At 41.0% G+C, this 26135-nt stretch overlaps 1 protein-coding gene across 1 annotated transcript in view; it reads left to right on the top strand.

Annotated features, from left to right (window-relative positions):
* CUBN (cubilin) overlaps positions 1–26135 on the top strand; it is a 1289359-nt gene that overhangs the window by 162813 nt on the left and 1100411 nt on the right. Inside the window, exon 13 of the mRNA XM_085631507.1 lies at positions 2468–2586. Within this exon, the coding sequence (XP_085487633.1) occupies positions 2468–2586 (119 nt within the window). The remainder of the gene's footprint in view (positions 1–2467; positions 2587–26135) is intronic.

Genomic DNA, 26135 nt, shown 5'->3' with positions numbered 1-26135 from the left:
CTAAATGCTGGAATAACCTACCTGCTCACTTACGCTCATTGCAGTCTGAACAGGAATTTAGAAAGGCCTTGAAAAACTGGCTCTTTAGTCGTAATGACTAACTGTCTACTGACCACTTTCTCCGCTACTGTCCGTATTAGCGCCGGGACACCCCATCAGGGGTAGCTGTGCACTTTATAAATATCTTTTATTATTATTATTTTTCACTGCACCCTTGCCACCAGACAGAGAAACCTGGGCCGGAGAACTCTTACATGAAAAGTCTGTTCTTGGTCAAAGCTCCCTGGGTCCATGTCATGACCTCTGGAGTGGGCACAATTGACTGTGGTGTCTTTTGGCAGAAGCACACTGCAGGAGCTGGCTGTGGGCAGCCACCTCGTCCTCATGATATCAGTGTATGTGTTGGCATTCCTCCTTTATGCATCCAATGCATCTTTTTATCTGCCAGCAACTTCACATTACCTTTGGGCATCTTTGAAGAATGCCACTCTTTGGCCAGTCAGCAAAAACTTTGGGGAGAACCTGAAGGTAAGGTTTCTGACTCAGCACACAAAACACTGGGAGACAAAGGATACACTGGCTCAGTTCAAAGAAGTCTCCTTTTAAACAGCAGTGCTTCTCATTGTTCAGTATGGTGAGTTCCTACCCCTCTGCTAGCTCTCATCTGACCTCTTATCTCTCCCTGGATGTTCCCCTATCCTATGCACCCTTCGGCTACCCTTTGCATTAATCATAAATCTAACTCTCATCTCCACTTTTCCTGTTTGCTTCCCATTTCCCCCATGGTCCTACATTCTCTCTGCCTTTTACTTCCCCCCTTTGAGCCTCGCCACTGTTACTGCTCTCCTCTTTCCCATCCACTTACAGCTTTTGTCTCTCTGTGTTTTCTCCTCTCTTTGTGACTCTACACTAACCCTGCAACCCTCTTTTTTCTGCACCCTTTTCATGTTTCTTCCCTTTCACCTCTTTGCTCCCTTGTATACCCTTTCACCTCTATCACACATCTGCCATACATCTCTTCTATACACCTGTCCTTTGTACCTCTTCTCAGCATCTCCTTCGTGCCCCGTAAACCTTTAATCTCTCCCATCCTTATCTCCCATGCAGGTCCCACCTCTTTCATGGATATCACACATTTTCCTTTCACTCTTCCCTATACATTTTTCTTTCTCCTGTAAGAATATCCTCTCCCCTCACTACTCCATTTTTTAATTCTTGCACATCTTCTGCACCTCTCATGTATCAATTTGCCTTACACCTCTCTCCTGCACAGCCTATTTCTCCAGAATATCTCCTCTGTCCATATCTCCAGCACCTCTTCCTTGAGACTCCCTGCAAATGTTGTAGTGTGCCTAAGAGATAATTGCTGAGTCCAACACTTATTTATATGTGCCCTCTTTAACTTGCCTAAGTAGAGAATCCGGGTTGCATATCATGACCAATGCAGATGACACTCAAAATATGATAAATAGGAGCATCAATGCCCATCTGGTCAGGTAAAAGTTTTAAAGAATGCAAAAAAAGCATCTTGGATGGGAGAGTTCTATTAAAGTTGAATAGAGGCAATCCAAATGTGTTCATACTAGGAGGAAATCATACTATGTGGACTCATGATTGGTGGCCTTTATCCCTGGGAAAATGTCTGGAACCAGCTAACGCAATGAAGAATCTTGGATTCATGTTTATAAGTTAGAGTGTGATGCAGATTCCAAAATTGACACGGTCTTGGATTTTACATCTGCAAATCTTAAGGAAAATACATACTTCAATTAGGACCATGAGACCAGATATCTACATTGAATCGTAGGTTCTCTCAGCAGTTACACCAATGCACTATTTCTGTTGCTTTCTAAGTGCACCTTGAAAAGGCTTCAGATCATGCAAAACATTACAGTAAGAGTGATGTTGAATGTACCTCGACATAATTTGATCTGGCATCACCTTGTACGATTACACCATGCCACTTGAAAAATGAGTCCCATTAAAAGCAATCTCCATCTGCCACAAAGTCATCTCTTTTTATTAGGGATGCATTATTTTTTTAAATTTAAAAGCAATCACAGATTGACCCCAGCAGACCACCCGCCATTCCTGGGATTCTGGACAATCATAATGGGTCACAATTTGTGACTTAGTACGACTCTGTATTTTGTGAACAGACCCATTAGTTCATAGGTCGGTTCGCAAAATACAAATGGATTCGATGTTATGCACCTCATTCAAATACTCTTTCATGAACATCAGAATAAATACACAAATGCGGTTTCTAATTTACAGAGCAGCAAACTGAGTCCATACTTGGTTGCCAACGTGCATGTTATTTTGTGATTGAGTTTTTTTTCCGTTTTCACCAATCAGTAGACATATTTTCTATTTTTTGTGACTGGGCGACTCAGAATAATGTTGTTGGCATAGATGTTAGCCAGAAACTATTTTAAGAGCTGCTGTTTTTCTTTCCTTTCTCTAGCCTGTGGGGGCACTCTCTTAGCCGAGTCTGGGAGCTTCAGTTACCCAAATAACCCAGGAAGCCAGCGATATGACCACCGCGTCAGCTGTTCTTGGGTCATCCGCACGAACCCTAACAAGGTAAGGAAAGCACCCAAAACGGAAAAATACATAACTGTAGCTGGAAGATTTGTAACCAAGATAGGCTTGTATGCGTGGTGACCATGTCTTGAAATGAGCATGTCAGAGTTCGAATGGCAATGTAGATGAAAGTCACTATTACTGCTAATTTAGCAGTAACGTTTATGATGCATTTTTTTAAATTCTTTCATTGTATATGCTGTTGCCTTTTATGAAGCAATAATTTAAGAAGAACATTTAATGGGCACCAATATTTAAAAGTCAACAACAACTGTGGTCAATAAGACAGAACAATCATGTTGTGTCCCAACACTTTCATAAACTGCTCTCTAATGAAAATATCAGAAAATCTTGCCTTTTGAATAGTAACACACAAACGCACCAATCTCAAAGAAGAACTGAAGGTCCATGGATGAATTATGGTAATAAAACAATTATATAACAAGTTAACTTTGATGGTAAAAACTTTATGAGCCTCATGTACAAGGTTGTTTTAGGGTTTCAAAGGCTCCGATTTGCAAGATTGAAGCTTTTGCCGCCATAAAACAGGTTTTGCTTATTTACAAAACCCAAATGGCTATTCTGTAACATGTCATGGCTCACAAAAGTGGTACTTGGAAGGGGCGTTTCAGGGCGTTGCTTGCAAACAGCAAGCCACAGTGGGGGGTATTGTTGTTTTGCAATTAAACTGAAAAAGGGATCTTCAGGTCTATGTATTCTAACAGAGCTGTATTATTAAATCCAAAGATCCAAGAATTTCTTAAATATGAAACTTTATTCCAGCACGGCTACATGCATCCATACAAGTTGAAGGACAGAGACAACTGCCTCAACCAAGTGGAATGATACATCAAGAAAGTTCTGAAAGAACTTAGAACCCCAAGCAAAGATACACATGTCGCATGCATTTAAAGACACCAAGCATAAATATCAAAACAGCATTTAAACTATAACATGGAATGTAACACATCCCCCATATTAAAGAAAACAATAAACAGAATTACACAAAATCATCACGCCAAGCAGGAACATTTCTGATACGTGTATCAGACTTAACCCTTGACGCCACAGATTCACAAGTGCGTCCATTTATTTGATCATCATACCTGTGGACACTATCCTTATGTGTAACTTCACCAGAAGATAATTGGACAGGACATTTAGTAACTCTCCTAGTATTCCAAACTTTACCATCTTGCGTTAACACGCTATTTTTAAAGGTTTTCTTTATTTTTATTGGCCTGCCATATTTGTTTTCGCCTTTACCTAAAATGCCCGGCCTTAATATTCTTACCCAATCTCCAGCTCTGAAAGAATGTTCCTTGGTTCTCCATTTGTTATCATACCACAACTTTGTTTTGTTTTGCTTACATTCTACTCTCTTTGCAGTAACATGCACACCTTCATCACTTTCAAACAAGTTTTTACACCTTCCTCTGAACCACCAAGGACAAACAATCGAAGCAGGATTTCTTCCCTTCAGTAATTTGAACGGACTGATCTCCGTCGTAGAGTGTGGCGTAATGCGGTAAACCCACAGCTGTTCTCTAACCACACTTAACCAATCACCTTTTTGTTTTACAGCTTCCATGACAAAGCCCTTTAGAACACGGTTAAAACGTTCAACTTGGCCATTTTCATGTGGTTCATACAATGAGGTCAGCTTGTGAGTAATGTTACAAGCCTTAAGAAAACTCTCCATTTCATTCGAAATAAGTTGCACCCCATTGTCTGAAATCAATGTAGAAGGACACCCTTCTCTTGAAAAAATCTCCTTGAAGAAATTTATGACTGCATTAGTATTTGCTTGTGGAACAAATTTTACTTCAGGCCATTTAGAATGGTAATCAATAATAACCAAAGCAAAACGGGAATTTTCAGGTAACATATTAAAAGGACCTGAAATATCAAAGGCTACCTTTTGCCACGGTTCAGTAGGCCAATCTACCATTTTTAGAGGTGGTACCTGTGTTTTTAGCATTTTGTCACTGGAACAACAGTCCTGACATTCCCTAACAATCCAATCAATAAACCTGTCCATTCCAGGCCACCAAAAGTATGTTCTAATTAACCTTTTCATAGATGAAATGCCGGGATGTGTCTTATGTGCCAATTTGAGAATGAGTTCCTGCATTCCTTTTGGCGGAATACACTTACCCGCTTTGAATACAAACTCTCCTTCACAGAACAACTCATCTGCCACATTGTAAAAAGGCAACAAATCTGGACTCACTTTGCTTTTAATGGGCCAACCCTCATTCACACATTTCATAAGACCTACCCACCTATCATCATTGATCTGAGACTCTTTCCAATTTTGTTCAGTGATGTCGTGATATTGTGGAGGCACAACATCATTAACACCCAGAACAAAATCGCATTCCTTAACCATTTTTACTTTACTATCATCCTCTTTACACGGCAGGCGTGATAAACAATCCGCTGTTACATTTTTTTTCCCCGGAACATACTCAACGGTAAAATTGTATTCCTGAAGTCTTGAAGATAATCGGGCAATTCTAGCTGTAGAGTTCCATCCACCCCCTGTTGACAATATATTGACAAGTGGTTTATGATCTGTTCTCAAAACAAATTTGCTGCCCCACACATAAATCCTATAATGTTCCACACCCCATACACATGCAAGTAATTCACGCTCAATGACTGCATACTTGCGTTCAGTTTCATTCAAAGTTTTTGAAGCAAATGCTACATTCCATTCATATTTGCCATCACTTTGGGATAGTACAGCACCCAAACCATATAAGCTGGCATCAACCGTTATAATGCATTCCTTTCTTGTGCGAAACGGCTTTAACGTGGGAGCATTAATAATGTCATCTTTGATTGCTGCAAAAGCTTTTTGTTGTTCCTCTTTCCATTCATAGTTAGCCCTCTGCCTTAGTAACATTCTCAAAGGCTCCATTTTAGTGGCAAAATTTTCAACAAACTTACTGTAGTATTCACACATACCTGAAAATGATAATAATTGATCTCTGTTTGTGGGAGAGGGGCATTTAAGATGGCTTCCACATTTGATTTTTTAGGTATGAAACCCTCACCTGATAAGGTATGCCCCAAATACTCGACCGACGATTTGAATAAATTGCACTTGTGCGCCTTAAGAGTAAAACCATTACTCTCAAGTCTTTTGCACACCTCATTGAGATGTACTTCATGCTCTACTACATTTTTAGAGAAAATCAATATGTCATCCTGAAAACATTTGACATATGTATCAATGTCTCTGAAAATCTGAAACATTACCCTTTGAAAAACAGAGGCCGCTGACGCTAAACCAAAAGGCATTCTCCTATATTGGTAAAGCCCTACTGGGGTAATGAAAGCAGTGAGTTTTTTAGATTCCTCTGCAAGCTCAATTTGGTGGTAAGCCGACCTTAAATCCAACGTAGAAAATACTTGTGCACCATCAAATAGTGAAACTAGCTCATTAATGTTAGGCAGAGGGTGGCAATCTATGACAATATTAGAGTTTAATGCTCTTAAGTCCACGCACACACGCAACTTTTGGTCAGGTTTTCGCACCAAAACTATGGGAGAAACCCACTCAGACGATTCAATCGGTTCAATGATGTTTTCATCCAACAAATCTTTAAGCATTTCTTTGAGTTCGTCTCTAACATTGATAGGAACACCCCTTAATTTTTGCTTAACCGGCAGGGCGTTGCCTTTCAGCACTATTTTATGTGTGAAATTCCTCAGTTTTCCTAACCTATCACAGAACACTTTGTCATATTTTTTAACTAATCTGTTTTCTCTAACTAAATTTTCCACGTCAATGTTAAGTGTGGCTACTTTACCCATTAGTGAATCATCACACAGTGAAACTGGATTTTCAGCACGTGGATTTAGGATTACACCCAACTTCCACTGGTCATGCCATCCAAGGACATTTACCCCTTTTATAGCAATATACAATTTGATAAATGAACTTCTTCCCCCAAAGTGCAGTGGAACCCTGATAAAACCTTCCATTTCAATTTTTGATCCATCAAAACTTTCAGCATATACATCAGATTGTTGTAATTCATTATAATTACATACATTTTGCAACCTTTCATTGAAATATTGTGCAGTTATGATAGTCCATGGCGAACCTGAGTCCACCATGAGATCTACATCCACTCCACAAATTTGAAACAGACATTTAGGAGAACTCATGGACTTTTCCTTCCCTGTACCGTACTGTAGTATAGACACCACATGCCTTCTGTTGGATTCTTGAATATCATTTACACTAGTAACTTTGTAATTGTCTGAGCTGCTGGAAGTCGAGGTGCGTGTGTGATTATTATAACGTCTGTCTCTACACACATTACTGAAATGTCCTTTTCTGCCACAAATTTTACATTCCCTATATATCGCAGGACATCCTTGGAAAGAAGCAATATGAGCTCTGCTTCCACATCTATAACATGCAATGACATTAGTCGATGGTTCATATTTTTTACTGACACCAAATTTAGGTTGAGATTTCCCTTGCTGCGTATCAAGTTTAGGTTCATTTTTTGGCTTGACCACACAAATGTCCTCTTCAGTAGCCTGTTTGTTAGCATTAGAACTAACCACCACCATCCATTTTTCTGAAAGCTCAGTGGATTTCGCTACAGCGATCGCTTCATCCAGATTTGAGAGTTTTGTAAGTATCCCTTGAGGACATGAGCCCCACCCCTCACAATGGCTTGGTAAAAATTATATGAACGTCTGAGGATATTTACAGTGAAATTAAGGAAATCATATTTGTATTAAATAAAATTCCTTTAGTTCATAACAAATCCCAGGGAATAGGACACATTCATCAAATAAAAATTAAATAGATATCGGAGATCTGGTGAAGATAGGTTTTTATTCTCTCTGTATAGAGAACAAACAGCCATCGGGAAGAAAACAGACAACAGGTGTTTCACCGCCTCCTTGCGCTCAAGCCTTGGACCTTTTTAAGGCCTTTATACAGTGTCCTAAACAGTCTATCAGATCCAAGAAGAGAACATAATCTAGAAGCGTTTGTTGGCGCTACTTCAGGTCTCCCTCCCAACCACATGAGACCCAGTAGCGACTCCTGGAGGGAGTTCTGCGGGGCGGTGGGGAGGGTGAGGAGCAGGGTGGGGGGTAGTAAACTACGGCATACAGCCGAACAGAGGTAAGTAAACAAATAAATAAATAAAATAAATTTCATTGTGCGCGTTGCATTGCCAACTGCGATTTATTTTTTTCCAGTTTGTTTAAAGTTAGCAGTGGCCCTGTGGAGTACTGCCTACTGCCCTACAACCTAATTTTTGTAACATTCACTAAAACGAATGTGCCCCAAAATGAATTGGTTGTGCCTTCAATTTTGGGGGTTAGTAACTGTTTAACGTTTTACGACCGCTATTTCAGGCCTAAACCATTGATACATGTGAATAGAAATCACTATTTGCAAGGGATGCCTGCAGCACACCTTTTACAATTAGCGATTTCTTGTCCATTTCTAGTGTCATTTTAGAAATAGATAAATAAGAACTGGGTAAAAGGTTGCTGACTCCTAAAATATGTTTAGTGCATTGTAATCATCATTTTGTGGTGGCAAACCCCGGGTGCGAGCGAAAAAAAATGCTTTGTACATCTGGCCCAGTATTATTGTGTCACTATTTGAACTTCTGAGATTACAATCTTACTCTGAAAAGTATTCGGAAGAAATCTTTAACATATAAATGAATTATTCCTTTTCAGACAATGACGGTATATTTAAATAGCAATATTAACCACATACAAAATTGTTTTATTTAATTGGACTGGCAACCCCCATAATGTGCACATACCATGTAATGATAAATAGACATAAATGAAGAAACTACAAATGTGTACAGACAGCATTTGCGAGACATTACTTATTGACTGCAATTCAAGTATAACAAAATCAGTTCGGTTTAAAAGGGAACATAGAAGATGGGTTGTGCTCCTTACCACTATCAACCTGAAGCCTCCCACGTTGCTTTGAGAGAGTCAGGACAGAACTCCCGCCTTATAGTTCATTGGTTCCTATGTCTGTCATCCGGTGGCACGGCGGAGACCTTATGACATTTTTTTAAAAAAAATTGTTGTTGCAGATTTACATAGCGCGAACTCGACCCCAAGGTATTGGAGCGCTTTACATGCACACCGGTTACTTTACACAAGGACACAGGGAGATTACGTGATTTGCCCAGAATCACAGGATGTGGACGCGACCCCGAGGCACGAACCTTGGTTTCCAGCACCAAAGTAGGCAATCGAGCCGTCAGACCACATCCTCTCATTACAGCCCTCTTTCTTAATGCCCTAAAACCATTCCATGAATGGTAAAAAAAGACTGTCTTGCCCAGTCTTGTAACCTGGTACGGATATTACATTTAACAGTTTGGAAATGGGGAGTTAATACATTTGTGTAATTCTCTTTGCAACAAAAAAAAAACAAGATCAGGCTACCTCTAGATGCCTGACTTCTCTTTCACCGCAATCACACACCCACCTGCAGTGAGTTAACATCACTTCTAACCCATCAGCAGAACTACTCCTGATTCTTTACATATGAATCCAATGATTAAACTAGCACCAGACAGGTCACATCATACTTTCCCAATGATGCACTAGAACACCAGAATACTCTAAATGTAGCATCACAGGATGCTTACGACTCAACTAGAGGCGGACGAGCCTCTTAAGGCTCTAGCCAGACGCCTGACTCCGGCTCAGCTCGACGTCCCCTTTTACCCTTCAACTCAAAATGAGCCAACCTTTGATGTGGCTTCTGCCTGGCACCCACGCGCTACCATTATGAGCTAAGAATTAAGAAAAAAAAGATTTGGCATTAAAGGGGAGAGAAGGTGGTAGCCATCTAGTCAATGAATTACATAATGTGAAACAAGCCAACCTGGGTCCAGTCCTGGATTCCATGCTCAACCAAAGTTGATGATCCTAGGCAAATATGTTTTTACAGAGCCTACTTTGTCTTTGCTATCAGTTATTATAGAAAAGTTGGATAGGGGAGTTTAGGGTTTGTGTTGTATATAAATAATCTGATGTATTAAGGTGAAACGCTTCAGTATGTTAAAGAAATACCTTACATTTTCAAGAGACTATCATATTTTCACATGATGTTTTGGTATGATTTAGATGCCAACTATTTCAGGGATCAGCTTGTGTATAGGCTCTTTGAGCCCAGTCAGGCCCTTGGCTCGGCTCTCCATATTAATTTGTTCGCTCGCCCACTTCTAGACCTGAGTTAGTGATTGAGACGTTTGAAATTGCTATTGAGAGGCACTCCAGGAAGCCAGCAATGATAAGAGCCGTGGCTAATGGAAGATTGCATGCTATACAAATGACTAAAGCATAGCACAAACTATTGTAGCACTTTCTATGTATCGAAACATGAGTTATGAGCCGGACTAATGTGTGCGTTCATGGATCCACCACCGTTTTCAGCTGTGGTTCGGGCAGGTGCTAGCAGAGCATGGTACGGTTTGATGCAGAGGTCTGCTGGCTGTGGAGCTCCCAACATTTAACATGCCATCAAGCTCATGCCATCAGGCTCATGCCATCAGGCTCATTACAGCTGATCAGCAGACTAGGGTTGCCCATTAGTAGCTGGCTGTATTGAAGTCCCAAGTCAGTGAATAATACAAACATCCTCTGTCTTGTGCCTGCCATAGTAGATGGCTACATTTATGGGTGTTTGTAGCAATGTTGTTAAAGTAAGGGTTTCAGTGTAACAATGTATCGCAAAGTATACCATTGTAACAATGTTGTTTAAGTGAGGTATTCAGGTCATAATAGGAAGCATGGTTATAAAGGGAGGAGGGTGACCATTGAAAACTCCCTGCTGCAATACTCACACTGTAAACAATAGGAGATCAACAGAGAACTTTCGGGTTACTCATCTTGAAGATGGGTACCTTCCACTGACAAACTTGATACCTCTTTTCATATCAACTTTGATTTTTTCTTTCTGAGTGGCACCTCCGCCAATGTTTTGCATTTGATAATTTGGGGAGGTTTGCATTCCTATCTTCTTATTCCTCAAGTACAGCCGGTAAGAAACAAGGCTGGCACGCAAGGGAGTAATGAAGAGCAAAATGCATTAAAAGATAATCATTTGTCCAAGCCCCAGAACTTCTCAAGGTTCTAGCGAACAGTGACACACATCCCTTTATTGAACTTCATCAATAATGTCATCTAGCATGCAATGAGTGATGTAATATGTGAGATTATAAGCAGTGAAAAAAGGTAGCACATTATGGTTAGTTTATCAAACTATAACTGGCAAATTATAGTGCTTTTTAGGTTTCGTTTTGAAAACACATAGGCACATTTTGTTTTTCTGTAAACTTGAGAGGGTTTTTAACCATGCGATATGGTTTGATAAACAAGTGAATTTCTGTTTTTTTTTAATCTGCATGGAGCAGGTGCTTGAACTTCACCTTCTATATCCTAGTTCCTAATTCAAGTTCCTGTGAACATACACCGGTTGAGTGCAGTAGGGTCTGTCTGTAGGCCCAGTAAACAGCCAGGAGTTGGCAGCTTCTGTAGGGTATGGACTTCAGCCATGTGGAGCAGGGGCTGGCTGCAGGGCATGATCTATGGTCAGGACTTGTGTCCCACTCTCTGCAAGCAGTCAGCTTCTACTGCACACAATGTTTGGCCATGCACACCAGGAGCGTCTGGCATGCAAACTATAACTTGCACCCCAAATGCAAAGATCATGACCTCATCATTAATGAAACGAATTCAGTTACAAATGTTGTGAATCACCTTACAGATGAGATTACATATCAGAATGACATTACAGCTTCGACAGAGATGACTATGACTGTAGTGTCATTTAATGGTTTGGTTATGTGTTGTTGTTTTATTACATTTTGCTTCTAGGTGTTATTTATTGGTATAAATATTGTTTGGCAAGAAATATTACATCTTCTGAGCGAGTTATAGTTTGCATGCAGTTGTGAGCAGGGGCGACGTGAATGCTCTCCTTTAGCTTTATGGGCCTTGTTTACTTGCAACTTGGCAGATAAAAGCTCATAATTAACTCTAAAAGGTAAACAAAGAAAGGATGGGTATATAGAAAAGGTAGAGAATGATAACGAGTGAATGCTTGGGTGGGTGAAAGTATGGATGGATAATTGGATGAAAGGATGTGAGGATGAAAGGATGGATGGATGAGTGAGTGAAAGGATGGGAGGATAAAAGGATGGATGGATGGGTGGTTGAAAGGATGGGTGGGTGAGTAGGTGTAGGTATGAGTGGGTGAAAGAATGGATAGGTGTGTTAATGGATGGGTGGCAAAAGGATGGATGAATAGGTGAAAGGATGAATGGGTGAATGGATGGGTGCTGGAGTGGATAAAAGGATTGGTGGCTGAACGAGTAGCGTACATTGAAATATGAGAGGATGGATGGATGAATGGTAAATGGACATCTGGGAGGATTGATGGGTGAATGGATGGATGGATGGATAAGTAAATGGGAATATGAGATGATGGACTGATGGAAGTATGGCAAAGTAAATAGAAACCTGAGATTATGAATGGATAGGTGGGTGGGTGGATGAAAGAACGGCAGAGTAAATGGAAATCTAAGAAGGTGGATTGATGGATGGCTGGATGAATGAACGGATGGGTGAGTGTGTAAAAGAATGGGTGGATGAATGGGTAAAATTATGGATGGATGAGTGGGTAGGTGGGTGTATAGGTGAAAAGATGTGCAGATGAGTCAGTGAGAGGATGGGTAGATAGGTGGATGAAAGGATGACGGAGTAAATTGAAATCTAAGAGGATAGATGATGGATGGATGGATGGATAATTTGAAATCTGAGAGGATGGTTAGGTGGATGGATGAATGGATGGATGACTGAATGGGCAGACAAAAGGAACAATTGAAGGATGAAAGGCTTTATGGATGGATGGATGGATAAGTCAACTGATTGATGTATCAGTGGATAGATGTATGCCTGGATAGATACTGGATGTGTGAGCGGATTGTTGTATAAAGTGGGCAATGGATGAACGAATGGCGAAAGACTGAATGATGGATGAAACAATGAATAGATGACAGAATGTAAAGGTAAAATGGTAGATATCAGCGGGTAGATGGAAGGGTGATGGGATGAACGAATAGATGCTTGAGTGAAAGATAAAAGGGAGCTTATCTAGGGAGTTTCTGACTCACTTCACTTGCTTGGTGTCATCAGAGCTTTGGCTCCAATTTGGGTGCATTTTAATTTCCTGGCTACTCCCTTGGTTGTGAGAGTAATGGAATGTGCTCCTCCCTGTATCATGGAGGAAATTTGGCAGACCTTTAGTTTGTTTATCTTACCCATCATATACGAAGTTTCATATAAATCCGTGATGGAGGCACATTTCCAGGGAGGACAAAAAAAACGTTCATTTGCTACTAATAATTTGCTAACCTGCCACAGACTGTCAAACCCCTTTGTGCACGAATTTCAAACATAAGTAGCATGGTTTAGCCATAGGACATGGCCTGGAGCCTTGCCTGTTATTATCTTAAAATATTTTTTAAGGATTCAAGAACCCTGTTTCAAGGTTGTTCCTGGTCCAATCCTTCTGCCAGCGGAATCGAAATTCACAACGGAAGCTATAAGCTGTCTTGTCAAATGAGGGACTTTAATTTTTAAATCTAGGTCTACTGATAGTCTGCCAACCTAGGATCGAGGACAGCCCCAGAGATTTCTAACTTTGACCCCTGCAACCCATTGGCACATTATTGAAATAATTATTTCTTAAAGACTACTGAACAAGTTCAAACCAAACCAACAAATTGCACTTTTCTGCCTAAGGTTTTAGTTTCAAGTTCACAATAATTCCATTAAGGTTTTCCTCCTGCAGCAGAAAGCAAATTTCCTTTAGGAGTTAAAATGGGAAATATTTGTTGGCTGACCTTTTCGAACCCCACTCCGTTCCTTGTCTATTGCCAGTGTGCTTAGTGCCTGCCAATTGTTGTGCAGATCTTTAAAAATAACGTTAACATAATATAAATTATTTTTATGACTCCCAATTTAGCTCCGTCCCCTCTTTTGCTTCTGCATAAAATATTGAATTCCTGCACAAGGCTTAGCATACTAATAACCTGCCAAATTTCATGCAATTTAGCTTGGCCCCCTCTTTTTGGATCTGCATGAAATATTGCATTCTTACATTAGGCTTAGCATGCTAACAGCCTGCCACATTTCATGCAGATTTATTAAAGCGCACCAAAAATATTTTCACATAAAATCGTTAACGCCCCATTTTTTTTTACTTTGACCCACTTGAGGGATCTGCACTAAGCTTGCCCTTTCCACAGAAGACTAAAGAAGACTGAACATGTTAAAGGAGACTGAACATGCTAATTGTCTGCCAATTTTCAAATGTCTTTATCGAATGATGACACTGTTACGTTATTAGCAAATGAACACCTTTTGGACCCTTGATGAATCTGCACAAATTCAAATAAGCCAGTAGTAACCTAAACATGCTGAGTATTTATTACTGTGCTAATTCATTATCAGTGCTGAAGTAATAGGTAAATAAAAAACAAAAACAGATCCAATTGTCTAGATACCTCTAAAATGTATCCTCTTCATGCCCAGACAGGAACACTTTTCATATGCTAATTTCTTAAAAATTATTTAACAAATTTAGAACAAACCAAGCAAAGGCACTTCCTTGACTAAAGTTGACCTTAACGTGTGAAGTATGAAGTTATTGTGTTCATCCGTTTTTTTCTGTACAGAAGAGTAAAGAATCCTATAGTTGGTAAAATGGGAAATGCTACTCTATAGCCCACTCTTGATGAATCTGCACAAAACGTTCCATGAGGGACCCGCCTTAATTTTATCAGGTTCATCAAAAGAGTCCAAAGTTTTTAAGAAAATAAAAAATGAAATGTTTTAATGGAAATTCTATCCTAACATTTAGTATAGAGGCACTCTTTTTTTAGATAGTTTTTTGAACATTCATAAAACACCGCCAAAAGCGCTCTTCCTACGGAAACCCAAACTTAATTATAACTTTACAGTGGCGACCACACACAGAAATTCACTGAAAAAAATACAAAGGTCAAAGTGATGTTACGGTTAGGTATGGTAATAGGATCATATTTACCATTAAAAAAACCTTAGAAATTAATTGAAAGCGCCAAAGTGATGCTATAGTTCGATATGGTAATATGGTCTAAAAACTTTACATTAAAAAACACTCCTAATTCAGTTAAAAATACAAAGGTTAAATTGATGTTATAGTCCAGAAGCAGAGTCACAGACAGCACTCAACCAGTAGTCAGGAAATCATAGTAAATGGCTTGCGCACCTGTTTCATTAAAGCGGCCATTGTCACACTGTTACGTAGTCAGTCATTTTTAATATGCCATTCCACCCGACGCCTAAATATAACATAAATTATTGAACAACAGAGCTGTCCTGATCACTCAGAAAGTCAATCATCAATTTCAAAGTGTATAAAATTCAGTTTTTCTTTATTCATTTGTCAAACTCATGGTCTTCGGTTATAAACACAAGGTACATATAGTTATGAACAGGACAGCCAACATGTGTTTTGTCTTACGGCATATTCGCCAGCGACTACCTCAGGGCTGTAATATCAGCAATACATTTTCTTACTGTAAACTACTCTTATATTAGTACTCGGACACACTGCCAGCCACCTGAAAGTGTCAAAGTGTCCATGCTTGTGCATCCGTAATTCCGAGACCTCGGGCAAAAATCACAACAAGCAATCCACCTTTTATGTGAAGTGTCATCAGTGATTATTCATCTCAAATTATATTAGTGTCATTCCTGAATAACGTGATATGTTACAAAGTTTAACAAATAAAGATGTGGTGCAACGTGCTAGTTCATAAGTATCCAATAGCATGTATCTACCGTGATCTCACCCAAGTATAATATAAAAGGAGAGAAGGAGAAAAAAGGGAGAAGGAAAGACAGAGGAGAAGGGATAGAGTATGTACAGTAAAAACAGTTTTAGTTAAGGGATGCATGAATATATGATAATATTACCCTGCAAAATGTTATCACATGACGAGGTTCAAGATGTTCCAGTATGCCAATCACAGTATATGTTACAAATTATAACCTGCATCTGATTATATAAGAGTACATGTCAAGCATTATGAAAAATTATCATACTCAGAGAAACCCACTCAAATCACCAAACCTATGGCAGTAACAACCATGCATATCATAGAAGGCAAACACCATAATATATCTTCCCACATGTGTTCCTACTCAAATCACAACCTAGTTTCCAAAATAAACATACCCACTTACACCCCGGTATTCGATAATGAAAGACCTATAGTACAAATTCACTTGTGACAAATCGATCCACCACCAAGAACGCAGATTTATAGAATCAAACAATCCCTTTAGGTACTAATGGTGACAAAAGTATAAAGGTTTATTAACCTGCAGTCTTTTATCATACAGTCCACAGGACATAGTTGTATGTACCAGTTCCAAAAACACAAGTAGTATCTACAGTAGGAAATACAGACAAGCGTACCTCGAGAATAGCGGCATGCAGTATCATGACTTTATATTCCAAATCCAAAGAAACTACCCATAATTGATTAAGATACAATTGAATCATACCGTAGTGTTAGATCCCATATTTGTGTAATCGTAAATCTAATTCTCTAGACTTCCAACCGTAGTCCATGAGTACGGAGTCTTTCAAAGGTGGCACTTATCAAATGGCGTTCCCAATCCCTCTAAAAGAATCACATCATTGTATTTACCTCACAATCGAAAAGTATATCTAATGTGGAGTCTCTTTGAGCCCTCATGATTAAACAAATTGATAATCTATTTCTATAATTCCATCTGCTTACCTCAATTTAAGCAAAGAGCTTGTAGGAGAGTACAACAAACAAGCGGCAACAGTGTGGATCGTGGGTGTGATCTTGGTTATACCTAAAGTACCAACGCAATATCATCACTGGTGGCGGCCAACTTGAAGTGTGGAAGTAACCCGTCATACTCAAAATCTTGATTATTCCTGCTACTAAATCATTACTAAAAAGGAATCTATACAATACAGCAATGTCTTTAAGCATCTGTCATCCATGAATCCACCATATGTGCTCTATTACAGCTCATACCGCCGTAAATCAATATCAGATAAGACTACTCATATATCACAGGTGCCATGTTGATCCATTCTATATTGTCGCATCAGTACAATTCACACAATTAAACTACCCACTATAGTGGACATCCCAGGGGATAGGTTTCATTCAATATATAGTTATATATATATGCATTCACCGCCAGAAACCACGCTACTGTATTCTATGTGACTGATTCAGTTATATATGGCAAATATTAAATATGAGATATATAGCCAAAAAAGATACCCTACTTGTCAGGAGTAACAACGTGCTAGTATCAATCAACAAATCTCCCCACTGAATCAAAATAAGTCCAAGTCACACAATATATATATTTGTGTCCTCAGACGCTCATACTCTAAACAGTATGTGAGCACTAGCTCTATACACACTATAATAATATAAGAGTGTGCAACTCCAATCATTTACATCAATCTTTAAATCAGGTCGATTAAAAGGGGAAAAAGGTAAGAAAAAGAGTACACAGCTCTGTGGGTGTCGTAGAGTGAAAAAAGTGTTCCCAAAGAAGTGAGGTAGAGCACAAGTCACACATCTCAGTGCTCTTAAATGATAATGTGGTGATCACTCTCCGTGTATCTAATCTAAGGGTCTAAAACTCATCAAATCCCTAAGACCAATATTCCTTGTTACATAGTATTTGGGTGCACATGGTAGTACAAGATAATACACCTTCTGGATACATATTCAAACATACATATATACATATTTCCAACATCATGATGACCGGGTCCATAAAATGCCTGAACAATGTCAAGTAAGTTTCACTTAGCAGTACTAAAACTTCCCATCTTGACCCATTCTAGACAAACTTGGTCTCACAGGTTGGGGGTGACAGAAAATAAATTTAATATATTAAACAATCCATCCAATTATTTGTTTTTACTCTCAGGTGAGGTCTCAGAGACACTTGTCTAATCGCCCAGAAAGTACTGTAGTTCATTGTCTATATTTAAACCTTATTCAACCGCTTTTAATTTCATAATCCAGGTTGCCTCACAGTGTCTCAATTTCAGTTCCCTATTTCCTACCTTAGGGTCCGGTCCAATGTGGTCAATACCATGAAACCTGAAATTGGGTGAATGGCTAGGTGTTGTGCAAAAGCGTGTGAAACTGTAAGATACTTCATTCATTCTGTTTTCAGCAAACGAAAATGTTCAGACATACATTCCTGTACTGGCCTAATCTTGCTGCCCACATAAATTTTGTGACATTGACCACAAACATAGTACTGCAATCTATGTGCATCCTAATCTCATGTTTACCAGTATCATTTTAATTAGATAACAGGGTCTTATCTAGTGCCCACCTGCATACACTTCAGTATCCACATTTATGAAACCTTTATTATGGCGATGGTGAATATGCCATAAGTAGAAACACATGTTGGCTGTCCCGTTCGTGACTTCATGTACCTTGTGTTTATAACTGAAGACCACGAGTTGGACAAATGAATAAAGAGAAACTGAACTTTATACTCTTCGAAATTGATGATTGACTTTCTGAGTGTTCAGGTCATCTATGTTATTCATTAATTGATGTTATAGTTAGGCCTCGGGTGGAATGTAATATCCAAGAATGACTGACTATGTAATAGTGTGAAAAGGCCACTTAAAAAAAACAGGTGCACAAACTTTAATACCCAAACCTTGGCTCTACGCCTTGAATACTAAAATCAATCTGGCCTCACTATACATCTAAGTAACTATCCAAATCCTCCTCCCCTAAGCAGCCCTTCCCAACAAAACCAACCAAACTCCAATCACATCGCTCCTCACTCAAAACTCCCTGCATCTAAGCCTTGTGCATACAACACTGTTGCCATCATATTCCATTCATATACTCCCCCCCCCAACTTCCCACCTAAAACTTTGACTGGGTCTGAACATGACCAACGTTTTTTTGAATAACTTTCAAAGTTGTGTACCAGACCATCAACAGAAAACCTCTTCATTTTTTATGTCCCCCTCCCCCAACAACGAAACTTACATTCCGTCTGGCTAATGTAGCAAGTCCACCAAAATGCTCCGTACTTGCATCAAATAGAGCTTTAACCCACATATAGATAGATGTACCTCATCCTCTCAAAAATACTCCTTTGACTCATATTGGATATCCGAGTGCTCTAGAAACATCAGACCTTCCCCCCTGCAAAACTTCCACAGCTCTCTGTTGCCTTTCCTACATGCCCTGTTGATTGCCCAAGGTTTTGTAACACCCCCCAAACTCTTCTTGTCATTAACTCCGTCAGAATAACCATTGTACAAGACAATGACCCCTTGATAGCCATCAAATCCTGTTTCATGCTCTTCACTAGCACCAAAACTTTTAAATTAACTAGATCATTTTCTCTCAAGAGCAAAAGCAAAACATTGGGGCAGAGGCAGCCCTTCACCAGGGAATTTGGCTTGGGTAACAGTTTTCCCCCTTATTTCCCCTGTGCCAAACCATTTTAGTTGTACCACAGTATCAGGTAGTCCCAATTTACAACCCCCTCTCCTGACACTGGCATGCCTCGCTGCCCACTTCACAAAGGAGTGCCAACAGATCCACACCTTCTCCCCGTGCCCGCAAATCAGCCTAGGAGAAAAGGAATCATGTTAGTGCAAATCATGAAAAACCCATCCAAACCGCAAATATTGCTGATAACAGTTGGATGGCCAGCAGCCCACTTGCCTGATCTCAGACACAGTCCAATCCATGCACTGTGCCTCAGTCGCCATCCCAATCCTAAAAGAGTGGGTCCTAAAATCATGTGCACCATAAACCAAACCAACTAGCGGTCTCCGCATAACCCTCAGAACTTTCAATGCAGAGAAATGCTTCCCATCCTCAAGCTGAGAAACCTCACCGTATCCTTTACCCTGCCTGCACCATCCCACCCACCATTCCCAAGGACAGATTCCCACATCTGGATATGCTCTCATTGGCATGCAGTTGGCTCTCCTGGCACTGGCGTGCCTCGCTGCCCACTTCACAAAGGAGTGCCTACAGATCCACACCTCAATATGACTTCTCCCTGTGCCCGCAAATCAGCCTAGGAGAAAAGGAATCATGTTAGTGCAAATCATGAAAAACCCATCCAAACCGCAAATATTGCTGATAACAGTTGGATGGCCAGCAGCCCACATGCCTGATCTCAGACACAGTCCAACCCATGCACTGTGCCTCAGTCGCCATCCCAATCCTAAAAGAGTGGGTGCTAAAATTGTGTGCGCCATAAACCAAACCAACTAGCGCTCTCCGCATAACCCTCAGAACTTTCAATGCAGAGAAATGCCTCCCATCCTCAAGCTGAAAAACCTCACCGTATCCCTCACCCTGCCTGCACCATCCCACCCATCATTGCCAAGGACAGACTCCCACATCTGGATATGCTCTCATTGGCATGCAGTTGCCCCTGCCAGACTGGTCAGTTTTTGATTTCAGGATTTAAACTTGCACCGTGCCCGCAAGGGTCCTGAAATCTTGCCAACAAATCCCCGTTTGAACCTTTGAACTGACAACCTCCATCGCCCTGAATGTGCTGAAGGACAACTAGACCATAATCACTGAGAAACGCAGGGCCTCCTAGTCATCCCTGCACGCATGTCGCAGCATATCAATCACCCGCTAAGTCCATAGTGATAGGAACCCACACCCCAGTGCCCCTTTCCCGGCCGCTTTCTCTGGCCCAACCTTTCAAAAAACACCTCACCATTTTCCCTGCTGACGATTTATACCCCCAGAACAGTTACCCATAAAAAGCCACTCCTCCCAACTTACTGGCTATAGTGACGGCAGACAAACCTTTGTCAATCAGAGATATGATGAAATGTACCACATCATTTCACCTCCATTCATGCCTCTACGACGTACCACCCCTGACTGCACAAACTTGCCCCATTCCAGCCCATAAGCCCTACAAATAGACTCCGACAATGACCCAAAGATCAGCTGCATCATGCGCTGTCACCCACTGACTTCAAATGAGCCGACATCACCAACTTTGTCTCATCGACCCATCGTGCAAGCCCACGGAACCTCGCACACTGAAAACTAGAAAGAGCAGCAGCAATCTCAGTGTGACTCCAACAATGTGTAGTATCTTGCATGAGACAGTTGCACACAAACACTCCAAAACCAAATCACTTAACAATTTCCAAACCTTTGGATCCCGTGCAGATTGGCAGTTAACATTGCTCACTACAGCCATGTTGTCCACATTGAAAAGGACTCTCTTGTTTGTAAATTGGCACCCCCCATACACGAACCGCAACCACCACTGTAAAAAACTCCAGGAAGGCAATACTCCACCCCCTTGCTTTCAATCTTCCAGCCATTCCTCCGCATACCACTGGCCCTGCTAGATAATTCCGAATATGAAAACAGCTAGACTGGCCACTTCATCTGTTCCCCTACTCCTGCCATGGGAATGTCATTGCTTCTTCAAATGGGCAAATCTCTTTAACTCACACTTTTAGGCACACCCTATGGTGTGGGTGGCTGTGCCAGACAGGGTGCAACCAGCGTCCTGCAAAATGTCCTACCACTTCAGACACCCCTGCACACAAAATCCAAATGACCAAGCAAACTTGTATGTCCTTCACTTACACCTTGGCTTTGACCAACATCATGTCCAGAATCTCTATACAACGCTGTTTCTTGTCGTGAGGCAATCTCACTTCCATCATGTTCGAATCCAGCTCAAAACATGAAACGTCAGCATCTGCATTGGCCCCGCTGCCTTTTCTGATGCCAAAGGAACACCCACATCCTTCATCAACTCCTGGAAAAAAAGCAAATCCCTTTCCTACCGAGCCAGTAGCGCAACCACTCCACCTTAACTTATGTATGTACTTTTTCCCATGGTGTTCTGACCTTCTCGGCCCCTACCGCCATCACTGGTATCTCTCCTCTGACCTTCATTGGTACACTGTTGTTTGTATGCACCCCCTTGGGGGCCACACTGAGTAAGCATGTGCTTCCCTCTGCACTTAGAACATTCATGGTGTACTTGCAGTAGTTCCGTACACATTGTCCTCTGTTATAGGACAAGCACCCACCTCTGCTCCCCCGCTGTCCCCTGCCTGCTGCACCCACCCCATAGATGACCAGCCAGCCACTTACTGTATAAGTCAATGGGGCTGGCCTCTCAGGCATCATAGTCTGAAAGAACAGGTCATTATCCAGCTTTCTCCAATCACCATCCTCCTTGTCTGCGAGTCAAGCCCGGAACTCCTTGTCATAACATACCCAGGCCCAACCCCCAAAAGTAACCTTCGTCTTTTGCACCACATCTAATACTTAAACAATTCTATGCACCTCTCTGGGTATCTCTCACAGTAAACACTTGCATATATTAGAAAAGCTGTGGTCTAGTTTTCTATATTAACTGGCACCCTGGGTCTGCGAGACGATTTGTACTCCTCTCTTTGGAACCTTATTTCGCACCCACTTCCTTGTGTAATGGTTTAAAAAGCTCCACATACTCCTCTTTCCATATACACTTCTCAGTAGCCAACATTAAATGAGCCCCTAAGGGCTTCGTAATCCCCATGTGAGGCAGAGTCTAGTGCTTCACCGTGAAAGGCTGCAAAACACCAATACCCCTCCTTTGGTTAGAATCACCCCGTCTCCGATGCCCATTGTGCGGCACTTCTCACCAGACATCCCCACCCCCATCACCCCCTTCATCCTCCACAATCTCCCCTTCTTCCAGCTCATCATCGACATAATCCAGGGCCCATTCAATCTTCTCGCACACTTCACCACAATCCGCACTTGAACCTGGTACCTCCCTAACTCCAACACCCCCATCACCAAACTGTGCTTCAAACAGATATTGTTAGGTGTCAAAATCTTGCAAGGTGGACACATGGCCCACTCTTTGCCAATCCAACGATCTGTCCAATGCCATCCCAGAGCTGGCCGCACAGACATGCATTCTGTCTCCAGACCAGGGTTGCCAGGCCACATTAGACCCTCCCGGATGGCTGAATACTGCAGCTGCTGGTGTCCTTGCCTCTAACCCCTGGTTGACCCTACACTGGCCTTGTAGTGCCTGTACCATGACACTCGGTGGCCTATCGTATACCCACACCCTCCTGCCAGGACCTCCGTCCTGAAAAGCCTTTGACCTTAACCAAACCACAGACGGGCTGAGGCACCAGGGACAAAACACTCTTAACGTCACCCTGAGCTGCCATCCCTCCCAACTGTCCAATAAAACCCTGCATGCTCCCTGATCCCATAACCAACTGCTGCCTTTCCCTGCCACTAGAAATTACATTACCCATTTTGCCTGTGACTCCTGGCGTCACCAATTGATCCTGCCTCTGGACATTCCTACCCTCAACCATGCCTTGGGCCTCTGCCCCACTCCCTCCTGCCTCCACACATGCCTGAAGAGCACCTCCTGCTTAGCCAAACACTTTCCTTCTCCCTTCCCACTCTCTCCTCCTCCCCTTCCTGCACAACAAGCAGGGTCTGCTTCTACAGATTAGACAAGTCCTCCAGAAAGCCCTGAGAATCACTAGCCCTGTCCCTACACAGCCAAGAGGCATCACCACACTCTCAGGCCACTCCTGCTGCACAATGTATGCCGTGCACTGTGAAGCCACCACCTTTCCAGCCACCAACCACCTAACATCCCCCTGGAGCCCTCCTACAAAAGGTAACGGCCTCTTGAAAGGGCACAAGCCACTGTGCGACGTGCACCCTCTGGCCAAACAGGCCACAGCGGTGCATACAGCAGCTGCGGCCGTAGTTCCTCTGCCCCTTCTCCTCATAGCAGCCCCATGTCGCAAAGCAGACACAGAGGCTCTTGAAATGCCTCGAGACTCACGGGCACTGCAGGCCACATTCTGCCCTCTACCACCCCACACAGTATGGTGGGGAGTCATGGCTTCAGGCGGCCAGCCCACCGCACTGCCAGATCCTTGGCCCTCACTCAACGCGTTACGATGACACTTGTGGCCAGTGATGAGCAGGCCATGACAGCTGCCGCTACATCGGCCAGCAACCTCCTCTTCGGGCGCTCCGTCCATGGCCCACCTGCCTACCTCATGGCCCTGTGGGCCAGCAAATCCATTCTGCCCGCATTCTTCAATACCTGCAGGGCCTGTCTCACACTATCCTCGAGGCCCATTCTAAACCACAGCACGTAAAGACAAAAATCACTAAAGATACTAACCAGGAAAATCTAGCAACTCTCCCTGTCAGCTGGGGTGTCCCCATATCTACAATGGGACACAAACCTAAATACTATGTCCCTAAGAGCCCATGTAACCGTGTCCCGCGCCCCAAAGACAATCCTGACACCCTTCGCTCCTGAACACTACCACCCACCCAAAGATTCCAAGGGGGTAAGGCATTCTGCCAACTCCTCCCAAAACTCCCATTGTAATAATATAAAAACTATTGTTTTAAAAAGAAAAAAAATATTTCACCAGTTATAGTTTACTGAGCTAATCATAACTTGGCCCCATGCACTGTTTATGATCTCACATATTACATCACTCAGGACATGTTAAATGACATAATTGATAACATCACTGATTATATCTCAAATTACATCATTCATGACAACACTGATGACATCATACAATCATTGTAATTTCAAAAATAGGAATTTGGCCTTCCAAGAAGTTTGCGATCCGTGGGCAATTTTCTATTCACCTTAATGGGATTACCAATTTGAATACTTCACATAATCCGCAATTTCAATTGAAGAGGTTCACAGGTATACATTTGCCACTATAAACACACTTTGCCAAATTTTAAAATGGTAGTTTTTAGATTATACATGGCCTAACTATGTCACTTGTAAAGTTAGATATTATTACTGTACCTAACTATACCATAACTTTTACCTTTATTTTATATCAGTGAATTTCTGTTTTTGTTTTAAACATAAAGCTAATTATTATTTTGGTTAGTGAATTTCTAGGCTTTTAATCTATCTATCTATCTATCTATCTATCTATCTATCTATCTATCTATCTATCTATCTATCTATCTATCTATCTATCTATCTATCTATCCACTACAAATGCCAAAGGTTAACGGAACGTTATAGTTAGGCGAAAAATGCTAGTAAACACATACCATTTTAAGCAAACAAACCACTATAAATCACCAGTTATATTTATCTCCAGTAACAAAATCTCATGCCCTAAAGTGATTTTAACTTGCATTGCTACCATGCACAGTGTTGGTATCAATGTTGCTATTTCAGATGTTGTATTGCTGTTTTCAAATATATAAGGTATTTAGCAGTGCATGGCAATGATTTGTCAAACTGCACCAAAGTTTTTAGCAAACCAAAAAATCAATTTTCTCTGGAAACGTGGTCTTGTATATATAAAAACCCTTGTTTTTTCAGTGAATTTTAAATATTATTTAAACATAAAGGGAGAACCTATTACCGTATCCAACTTTGACATCACTTTAAACTTTTTATATTTCACTGAATATATATACTATATTCTGTACCAAAACAAGTTGCAAACAGCACTCTGAGGTAGTCTAAATTAGTATTCTTTTATTTATATGAATAAAAGTAAAAAACACAGATGCGTTTTGACTGCTGTGGTCTTGGTCATGTGTAATACACAGTCCTTTCTCAATTTTGTTTACATTTCCCAGCTTCTCCCCCAGTGTTTCAAGGCTTGTTGGGAAATGTGGTTCAGAATTCTGTTCTGTGTTAGAAATTAATTTAAAAAAAAAACAATCCCAGTTCACATCCTTATTACATTCAATAATTTTTTTAAAGAATTTTTAAAACAGTTAAAAGGACATGCTGAAATTCATTACATAGTATAATAATGAATTTGAGCTTGTCGTTTCAAAAATAATTCTGGTGGAAAATGCTGTTTTTGTTAATTCCTACACAGATATGTGAGCAAGCCGACATTAGTTGCCCCGACTGTAGGAAATAGATATGTATATGAGTGTGTTATGTGGTCTAATAAATGTTCTAAGAGTAGTATGCTCATTGTGAAAGTAGTTTTTGCATACCAGCACTGACTTAGCCGAAACGCGTCAGATCATTTTCACATTTGAAACTAAAGCACACTTTTCTCATTGGCTTCAGGAAAGGTGCATGTTTTACTACTTTATTATGAGGAGTAGCAGTCAAGTAGCCAAATAAATATATATGTATATATACATTTCTGAATATATATATATATATATATATATAAAGTCACAACAAGGATACCCTTAAGGCAGAGCCTCCAGGCAAATAGTAAAGCACTTCTTTAATGGAAAGCAGCAGCGTTAAAAACGAAATCCCTTCTTTTGAAAGTCAAAGGCATCCCCTGCCAGACGTGTTTCAGGTTTCCCTTTCTTCAGTGGCTGATGGTGCTCGATATTCCAGGCAAC

Source organism: Triturus cristatus, chromosome 10 (assembly GCF_964204655.1).
Source record: "Triturus cristatus chromosome 10, aTriCri1.1, whole genome shotgun sequence".
In the NCBI taxonomy this organism is placed as follows: Eukaryota; Metazoa; Chordata; class Amphibia; order Caudata; family Salamandridae; genus Triturus; species Triturus cristatus.
Note: the sequence above shows the minus strand (reverse complement) of the source record. Positions and strands in the feature narration are given on the sequence as shown.